The following is a 10,610-nucleotide window of genomic DNA, read 5'->3' on the forward strand; positions in this document are numbered from 1 at the left end:
GGGAGAGAGACAGAAAGGTAACTGCAACATTACTTCACCACTAGTTAAACTTTTCCCCTGCAGGTGGGGCTCAGGAGCTTGAACCCAGGTCCTTGCACACTGTAGCCTGTGCACTCATCCAGCTGTGCCACCACCCGTCCCCTCAAATACTTTCTATTCTTCTTTATCTCTTTGACTTGTGGATTATTAAAATGTTTATTATTTTGTTTCCAATTATTTGGATGCTTTTCAGAAATCTCTTACTGTACAGTTCTGCTATTTTAGATAGCATACTTTCTACGAGTACCTTATAAATCTGTGATTTTGTTTGCGGAATAACTGTAAATAAATTCTGGTAAACATTTCATATACCTTTGAAATATGTACTCTCTTGTTGAGGGTCTGCTCTAGGATGTCATTTGTTGTATAATACTGTTCAAATCCTCTATATATAACTAATTTGTCTAGGTACTACCTTAAATATTGAGGTAGAGAGACTATGTTATCACTAGACTTGCTATTCTAGATGGTTTTGCTATAAGTATCAACATTCTACTACTGGGTACATAGGCATTTAGAATTGTTATGACCCCTCAGTAACTTGAATCCTTTATCTTTGCAAAATGACCTTGCTTATCATTGTAACATACTCTAAATTTTACTTTGATATTAATTACTAAATCTTTTTTATTAATCTTTTGATTAATTAGATGGCAATCTCTTTTCTATCCCTTTTTAAAGATATTTTTCCTTATTATTGGCTAGAGACAGAGAGAAACTGAGGGTGGGGAGAGATGAAGAGGGAAAGAGACACACCCTGCAGCGCTGCTTCACCACTCGTGAAGCTTTCCCCCTGCAGCTGGGGACCAGGGGCTTGAACTGGGTCCTTGTGCTCTGTAATGTGTGTGTTTAACCAGGTACACTACTCTCCGACCCCTCCCTTTTTTTATTATAACCTATTTCAGATACAGAGAATGTATCTTTTAATTATCAGTGTAGCTTCAAATGATGTATGGTCTATCACTTGCCATACAATATGTGAATCTAACCATATCTCAGCTCGAAACTTATTATTTTTCCTTTTTATATATTCTTAAACTCTATCCTACTAAGTACTTAAAAGAGATATAAAATTTTTTTAGTAAGTGTTCTTTTGACTAAAGCATTTAATCAAAACAAATTAATCAAACAAATTAAATAATTTGTGGGGCCATGGGAACTATCTCAAGAGTTTTAATTTTGCAGCTATTTTTTGGGGGGAAATCCCAAGTTATGGGGATATAACATTTCTGTTATACATTTAAAATTCAGTATATTCTGTTATTCATTTAAAATTCAGTATAGATACATGTCTTCTCAACTGTGTTTACCAAAAAGACTTGGGCATCTATTAAAAGCAATGACATATCCTTCAGTTTTAGCAGGCTTTGTTACCTCTTAAGTGCCTGGAGCACCCCCAAAGTGGCTGGTCCAAACTTAACTATGATCTTTTAAAAAATGTTTTGTTACAGTGTTTTTGTTTTGCTTCATTTTCTTTATTGCAAGTCACATATCTACCTGTTGAATTTTCATAAGTCATGGTAAAGTGGTTTATGGCTATGACAGTATAGTATGGTCACCTGCAGATAGAATCTTTCCTTAGATAGAAAGTTCACATCTTGGGGGCCCATGGTTGGCATTATATACCTGAAATGCATCTTGCTCCAATTAAGAGTATCATACTACTCACTATAAAAATGCCCAAGGGTAGAGTAGAGAAGAGAATAGGATCTCTACTTTCGGGAGACTCCGTTGTAACCCAACCCATTGATTTCTGCACAGCTTTCTTCCACGTAGCATAGCGAGTTTCACTTTCTGTGGTATTGATTTGTGGTTCAAACTTTTCCACTTTAATGTTGGGCAAGGTGTCCGTTTTAAGACTCCAAACTTCCACTCCTTCTGCAGCTCCTGCTGCTATGGCAGCTCCCAGGGCGGTGGTTTCAGGCATAGTGGACTTGATTACCGGGATATGCAGAATGTCTGCTTGTAGTTGCATAAGGACCCTGTTTTGGGTCAGTGCTCCATCTGCCTGCAAATGACTGAGTGGAATTCCACAGTCATGGTTCATGGCTTCCAAAATCTCTCGGGTCTGGAAGCAAATAGCTTCTAACGCAGCAAAAGCAATGTGGGATTTATTGGTAAACTGAGTGATACCACAGAGTATCCCTCTAGCACTGGGCTCCCAGTAAGGTGCATAGAGCCCTGAAAATGCCGGGACGAAGTAGCAGCCGTACGAAGTGCCTACTTCTTTGGCCAGCGTTTCAATTTCTTGTGGGCTGTCTATAATTCCAAGATTGTCTCTTAGCCAGCGAGCAGCGGCACCAGCGATGGCCACGGAGCCTTCCAGGGCATAGCACGCCGGCTTGTCTTTGCCTAGTTTGTAAGCCACGGTGGTCAGAAGGCCGTGTTCGGAAAAGATGCATTTACGACCCGTGTTACACAGCAAGAAACAGCCCGTTCCGTACGTGCTTTTGGCTTGTCCTTCCTGGAAGCACATGTGCCCGACTAATGCGGCCGACTGGTCGCCCAGGCACCCAGAGATGGGCACCCCTTCCAGCACGCCCTGCGACACTTTGCCGTAGATCTCGGAGGAGCTCAGCACGGTGGGGAGGATGCTCATGGGGATCTCGAAGAAACTGCACAGCTCTTTATCCCATTCCAGATAGTGGATGTTGAAGAGCATCGTGCGGCTCGCGTTGGTCACATCCGTGCAGTGGAGGCCGCCGTTCGTCCCTCCCGTCATGTTCCAGATGAGCCAGGAGTCGACGGTGCCGAACAGCAACCTGCCCTCGTCCAGCGCGTTCTGCACTTTCTGCACGTTGTCGAGCAGCCAGCGCAGCTTCACGGCGCTGAAGTACGTGCTGAGGGGCAGGCCCGTCTTGGACTTGACAAAGTTGTTATTCCCGGGGATCTTCTTGCTGAGTTTCTCTACGGTAGTCTGGGTCCGCAGGTCCAGCCAGACCACGGCGTTGTAGAGCGGCTCTCCGGTGAACTTGTCCCAGATGACCGTGGTCTCCCTCTGGTTGCTGATGCCGATGGCTTTGATGGCGGACGCGTCCACGTTGAGCTTGGCCAGCTTCTGCCCCGTCTGCTCGATGCACTCGTACACCGACTGCAGAATCTCCTTGGGGTCCTGCTCCACCCAGCCTTCCTTGGGGTAGTCCTGGACTAATTCCACCTGATGGTAAGTCACTAGTTCTGTTGTGCTCGAATTGAACACCAGAAAGCGAGTGGAGTTAGTTCCTTGGACCACCGCCCCCACCAACGGCCCCACAGTCTCGCTCTTCGGGGCCGCCATGAAACCAGTCCTTGGGCTCAAACGTCTCCCAGGTGATGGTGGGCCGGGGTGGGGGAAGGGGGGAGCACGCAGCGTTTGTTCATTGAAGAACGTCAGGAGCGTCAGTGCGTCAGGAGCGTCAGGCTTCAGGGCGTCAGGAGCGTCAGTGCGTCAGGAGCGTCAGGCGTCAGGGCATCAGGAGTGTGAGGTGGCAGGAGCGTCAGTGCGTCAGGAGCGTGAAGGGTCAGAACGTCAGAACGTCAGAGACCACCAAAGCCCCAGAATGGCAGCCAATAAGTGAGTGTGATGCTGCCCTAGGCCACCTTTGCTAGCTAGCTGGTGCCTTGTGATGTCACACTGCCCACTACTTTCCAGGTCTCCATCCCAAGTGATACAGACAGTTATAGACCATATTTTAAGAACCATTCCTACCATGCTTACTTTAACATTTAAATTCTTTTTTTTTTAAATGAAAGATAACAGACGAATACAAGGAGACTCCAGCACTGGGCAGTTCTGGCTTATAGTGGTGCTGGAGATTGAACCTGCGGCCTCAGATTCTCAGGCATGAAAGTCACTTGCTAGGGGGCGGGTGGTGGCACACCTGGTTGAGCGCACGTGTTACAATGCGTTAGGACCCAGGTTCGAGTCCGGTCCTCACCTGAAGTGGAAAACTTCACAAGCGGTGAAGCTGTGCTCAGGTGTTTCTCTGTCTCTCTTCCTCTTTATCCTCCTTCCCTCTCGATTTCTGGCTGTCTCTATCCAATCAATAAATAAAAGATAATAAAAATAAATAAAGTTACTTGCATAATCATTACGCTTTCTCCCCAGCCCCAGTTCAGTTATCTTTTAAGCAGATTTAAATTAAAAAATAATAATAATTGTCCACACGAATGCAGTTACCAGTGTGCTTTATTCTTTTGTGTGGATCCATATTTATTACACCTCATTTCTGCCTGTAAGATTTCCCTCACCATTTCTTGTAGTGTTAGTGTAACTTGACTTCACTCAAGTTTTGAATATATGGAAATTATTTTATCTTAATATTTAAATACTTCTACTGGTTATAAAAGTCTTACTGCGTCTTTGAAAAATTAAGGTCCTTGAAAGTTTCTTTACTATCTTCTTGTGTCCAGGGTGAATCAAGCTGAATTCTAATGTGTTGGCATGTTTTCTTCTGACAGTTTTTAAAGAATTTTTTCTCTTTACTAATTTATGATTTTGTTCAGTTTTCTCATGATTTTCCTGCGTGTGCTTTTCTTTTTATTTCCCGTGTTTGAGGCTCCTTGAGCTATTTGAATCTGTGGAATTTCAGGTTTCATCACATTTGGGAAACTTTGGGTCATTTTTCTACTCATATTTTATTTTCTCTCTCTTCTCTCTTCTACATATATTAGAGTTACCACTCATCCTTATTCTTCTCACAACTGTCTTTGCTTTCTATGGTTAATATTATATGGTGTCTATTGCCTTGTCCTTAAATCTATTTCTTCTCTGATGTCTAATTTAATGTTAATTCATACAGTGTGTCTTTTACCTCAAGCATTGCTTTGTAGTTTTTGTTCCTTGACGGTTAGTTGAAATCTTTTAAATACCTGCTTAGCTTTTTAAAGCTTTGTGAATAACACTTTTAATGTTACCGGTTGCTAACTTTAGTATCTGCCTGTGCCAGTTCTGGCTCAACAATGAAAAGTGGAAAGTTTTTGTTTTGTTTTGTTTTATTGGCTTGTATTGCATTACTTCTTCACATACCTGTTGTTTCTTTAAATGTTTCTTTCTTTCTTTCTTCCTTTCTTTATTAATGGATTGGGGCAGAGAAATTGAGAGGGGAGAGGCAGAGAGAAAGACAGACAGAGGGACACCTGAAGCCCTCCTACACTACTCATGATGATCCCCCCTGCAACATACTTGGCAGTTTTTAATGAAACATTTATTTATTAATTAATTAAAGTTCCAATGCTTCATTCTGACATATACATTGATACTCATTGAACTTAGGACTTCACCTCATATGAGTCATGCTGTCTGCCACTGAATCATCTTCACACGTCTGATGATTTTTATTAGGTATCAAATACTGTGAAGTTAACCTAGTTGTGTACTTTTGCCTTTATATAAACCTTGGACTTTGTTTTGGGATGCAGTTGAGTTACTTGTAAACAATGCCATTACTTTGGTCTTGTCTTTCAAGATTTGTTAGGTAGAACAAATAAAATGGGTCTGGGTCATTCTTGAATGCCTGATAATTTGAGAGATTCTTTGCTGGAATAATCTAGTCATAGCTGATTTCCTCGGATAAAATCATTATTGTCAATCATTTTATTAAGGTATTTGTACTTCATTCTATTTTCCTTTTTATAAGCCTTGTAAATCATGGAAAACCAGCTATATATTTAACCTCCCAGCCTTTTTAAGAGGAATTGTCAGCCATTTAAGAATGTTATTTCTCTTCTCATTATCTAAAGAATAGGAATCAGTTTTGAACATTTCTGAAATTTTAGCAAATTTTCACTAATCTTCATCTTGAATTTGGAAGTTTGTGCAGTTGATGGTCAAGGAATTAAATTATACAATTTGTGGGTAGAAAATTTAGCTTCTTTTTTTTTTTTTTTTAGATGGTGTCATAACTAATGCATCATCACAGTTGGTAATCTTCAAAACACTGACGCATTTTTCTACATGCTGTTCTCAAATGTGCTGGACCAGCTGTTGAGGACCATGCCATCCAATCGCCTGGAAGACCTCTTCTTGGACCACAAATCACCTAATAGTTTCTCCTCTTTGTTCTAAGAAAGAATGGAAAAGTTAAAGCAAGCTACCGTGGTTTATTACTCATGTTTTCTGTGTTAAGCATGGGCTGTGGGAGTCTCTCCCTCCACATTAGGAGGTCTTGGCTTTCTAGGTAAGCATTCAGGACAGGCAAGCCAACGTGTTTAATATTCATGGCTATGAAAGTGATTTTATGAATGTTTGAATCTTGGAATTTTTTTTTTTTTTTGAGAGAGAGAGTGTGTGTCTATATTTGTGTGTGTGTTCTTTGTTATTTTCCAAGTGAAAATTGCCCTGACACTGATCTCAATGTTAATGTATTCCTGCTTACATTTGACTTTGGAATATGTTATGGCTAATTATCATTACACAGGACGAAAGATCAGAGCCCTGAGTGAGGTGCTTGGGTTGAGGAACAAAGGGAGGCCAATTCAGCATCTTGGCTCTAGGCCCAACAATTGTAATCGAACATCTTGAAATTGGTAGAGTCTTCGCATCTATTTTTTCTTCTCTTTTTCTCCATCTTTTTTTTTTTTTTTGAAAAGGGGATTGAGGCAAGGGGTTAAGGGTTTGAAGGGGCTGAAATTTCCTCTTGAACATGATGTCAATATGTTGGCATGTCTCCTTTTATTAAGATGCCATCCAACTGATAACAAGTCCTGCTGTGTTTTACCAACATAAAAAATTAGACTGGAGACCGAGGAGCGGCAGGTGGCTTTTGGCACCAAGAAATAATCACACTTGATGTGGAAAGTAAAGTAAAAGGAGCCATCTGTTCACTGCAGGAGGACGTGAAAAATCACATTAACATATTGTCACTAACATCATGAAATACACAGTTAATAATAAATTTAGTTATCATGGCAAGTTGTGTTGGGGACTTATGCTGAAAATGTAGAATGTGAAAGATGCTCTTTCCTGCCCATCCCATTGTTTTTTTTTTTGTTGTTGTTGTTGTTGAGGAAAATATAGACATTAAATCTTCCATAGGTGTGTGTGTGTGTGTGTGTGTGTGTGTGTGTGTGTGTGTGTTGGGGCAGGAAAGTGTTTTGTTTTAAAGCCTGACTGATTCATTGTTGCTGAGTGAGTAAAAAAAAAACCTCTCATGTTGGTAGAATGAATAGTTTCTTTGATTTCATCTTTTCACTACCCATCATGCTATTCAATAACTTCTTACCTTGATGGACAACAAGAAGTAGAAAAGAGTTGTTTTAATAGGGTGCCTTTGGCAAGGCAAGAGGGTGGCTGACAGACCACTGCCACAGAAGCCAAGCCTTTAAAAAAAATATTTATTTTATTTATTCATTTTTGTTGCCCTTGTTCTTTTGTTGTTGTAGTTATTATTGGTGTCGTCGTTGTTGAATAGGACAGAGAGAAATGGAGAGAGGAGGGGAAGACAGAGGGGCAGAGAAAGATAGACACCTGCAGACCTGCTTCACCACCTGTGAAGTGACTTCCCTGCAGGTGGAGAGCCAGGGCTTGAACTGGGATCCTTACGCTGGTCCTTGTGCTTTGCACCACCTGCACTTAACCTGCTGCACTACAGCCCGACTCCCAAGCCTTTTCTTAAATGTCTAGTATGTTGTCTTAGTGGATTTCATTCAAGATGCCTGCACATAGTGTACAAGAGAACAAAACAATGTGGTGGGAAGACTTCTTACACTTCTGGGTTTTGTACATGTGTTGTTTGCATATCAACAAAATGAAGAAGCTACAGAGATTAGAGATCAAATTGAACCTGTGGAAAAAATTGCTGAGTCATTATTAGAACCATGTTTATATATGCACCTTTCACTGTAACTATGTCACCTAGTTGCTCAACCATGATGACTCAAGGGCCAGGATGATAGTGCAATAGTAGTGACAAGTTTTGCATTGTTATTATTATATAAATATGTAACTATATGATAATAACATTATTAATCATTATTACAACTTAGTCATTGCCATTACTATAGTTCAGTATTGTTGCAAATTATGACTTAAACCCACATTATTTTTATATCAATAAACAGTACATATAATGTTATGCTACATTATGTAGTATCTCAATATTACTGTATACCAAATTATAGTTGTTATAACTAGGAATCCAGTGAACAATTTGACTATTCCCTTCATCATATCTGTTGAACAGCAAGCAGTCATTGTCTTACTTATTAAAGGATAATACTCTTATAGCTTTAATTTTTTTGTGTATTCTATTGCCACCAGAGTTCTCGCTGGGGCTCAGTGCCAGCACTATAAATCCACTGCTCCTGTGTGTGTGTGGGGGGCCTTTTTCCTTTTCTTTAGTATTTGATAGCACATAGAGAAATTGAGAGGGAGACAGAGAGGGAGAGGAAAAAGACACCTGCAGACCTATTTTACTTTGTGAAGCTTCTTTCCTGCAGGTGTGGAGCAAAGGCTCAAACCCAGGTCCTTAAACATGGTAATTTGTTCACTCAACTAGTGTGCCACTGCCCAGCCCCCTATAGATAGCTTTAAAATAGCTCTGTGATCAAGTAGAGTACACTCAAGATTTAATTCTAGCTATGATTCTATAGTCTTCAATAAGTCAAATGACCTCTGAGTTCCTTTGTCTCAGGGGTCAAGTAGTCCCCCTTTAAAAATCAAGATTTAATTCCAGCTATGATTCTATAGTCTTCAATAAGTTAAATGACCTGAGTTCCTTTGTCTCAGGGGTCAGTAGTCCCTCTTTAAAATACAAACAGTTTTAAAGAGTGTCTCATAAAATCTAATTACTTTACAGTAAAAAATTACATTTAAGGAATTGTTACTTAAGTAACAATTACTCATATATATCTGAAATACCCCCCAAAATAATTGTGTATTAGGGTTGCCAACACTCATTCAGGCAATAACTAGATTGTAGTGTCCCAGGGAGCAGGTGTGTTTTCTTGGAAGTAAGGTTGATTTTCCTTTTGTTACATATAGAGTAAACATTATCAAATCTCTGGACCTATATATAGATTCTGAAACTTCAACCCCAAGCATCGCAGTGTCTCATTCTAGATGGTTTACAAACATAAGTATGGCTAGGACAGAGACTTCCGTTTTTTGGAGGTATGCTTCTAAAGAATGTTCCTTTTTTGTTTGTTTGTTTTCTTGGTGAGATGATCTAAACCTAGGATTTACTGTCTACTGATAAATTATCCTAGACTTGATAATGTTCTCCAGTGATTTTAAATCAAATTCTAGATCATCTTTCTGAACATACTCTTTTTGACCATTTCTTTTCCAAAGTAAATTCACCTTGTGTTTCCTTCTTCCAAGAAAGTCTTTTCTGATCCTTAACCTTAGTTATAGTACTTTACTGTGGTCTCCTATTATTATCCTATACTTGCCTTTTTCTAACATACATTGCACTTAAATTCATTGTTTAGTGTCATATCTGGTGGAAGAGAAACTTCATAATGGTAGTTGCATCTCTGTCTTGTGGTCATCACCACTCCCTGAATATATAGCCATTTAATATTATCTTATTGACTAATAGATGGTAACCCCAGTTGTCAGGTTTTGTGTAAAAGTGAGTGTACTTTAAATACTATAGTGGTTATCTTCAAAGTCTCAAGTAAAATTCTGAAGAATAATGTTCCAGAGATTATCATTCTTACAAGGGTTGTGGTGGGGGGCACAGAAAGAACTAGACACTTATATTTCAGAATATAGCTTCACATGTCTTTATGTGTTTAAGTCTGATCATGCCTCCCCAAATACATGCTTTTGGAATAAGAAGAATATTAAAAGGACATCATGGACCAAGACATAGCTCAGCTGATAGGGCTAGCTCATGCCTCAGCATGTGTGAAGCCCTAGGATTTTGTCCTGGCACCACATGAAGGCACAATGACACCACAGGAATCTCAACAGATGGTGGGGCAGTGCTTTGCTCTCTTTCCTTCACCATCTCTGTCTACCTGAAATTAGGAAAAAATATAAATAAATATAGGCTAGAAGTGATGAAATCATGTATATATAAGACCCTGCTGATGGTGGTGGTTCTTGTTCTTCTCCTCATCCCACTCTTATTCCCACTCCTCCTTTTTCTCCATCATTATTATATTGTGATCATCATTAAAAAATCATGATTTTCACCAGTCTCTTGGGTTCATTTTTTTGTAAATACCCTAAAGATATATTATTGAAAAGAGCAAAGCTATTATTAATAAAATTCTTATTTATTTTTTATCAGAATTCTGCTCAGCTTTGGCTTATGGCAGTACTAGGGATTGAACTTGGAACATTAGAGCCTCAAGCATGAACATCTGTTTATATAACTATTTTGCTACCTCTCCATCCCCTTAAGATAATTCTTAATGATCCTGAGGCTGATTGATTTAGAATCAAAGGTATTAGTCTACCAAAACATGAACAAACATACTTGAACAAACAATTATTCAGTAAAATTTTACCAGATTTTATACATTTTATCAGATTTTACTCAGTTTGGAAGAAATACAAGTTTAATTCTGTTGAGATGAAAACGAGCAGAGTCATATGAAGAAGGAATATATCTTTCAGAATTACCTTACTATGATTTAAA

At 39.5% G+C, this 10,610-nt stretch overlaps 1 protein-coding gene across 1 annotated transcript; it reads right to left on the reverse strand.

Annotated features, from left to right (window-relative positions):
• Positions 1 to 1,389: 1,389 nt before the first annotated feature.
• On the reverse strand, positions 1,390 to 3,417 carry GK2 (glycerol kinase 2). Its single transcript, XM_007518503.2, has one exon. It carries the CDS (start codon positions 3,314 to 3,316, stop codon positions 1,658 to 1,660), a length of 1,659 nt encoding a protein of 552 aa, XP_007518565.1. The 5' UTR covers positions 3,317 to 3,417; the 3' UTR covers positions 1,390 to 1,657.
• Positions 3,418 to 10,610: the final 7,193 nt, after the last annotated feature.

The sequence above is a fragment of the Erinaceus europaeus genome, chromosome 3, assembly GCF_950295315.1.
Source record: "Erinaceus europaeus chromosome 3, mEriEur2.1, whole genome shotgun sequence".
NCBI lineage: Eukaryota > Metazoa > Chordata > Mammalia > Eulipotyphla > Erinaceidae > Erinaceus > Erinaceus europaeus.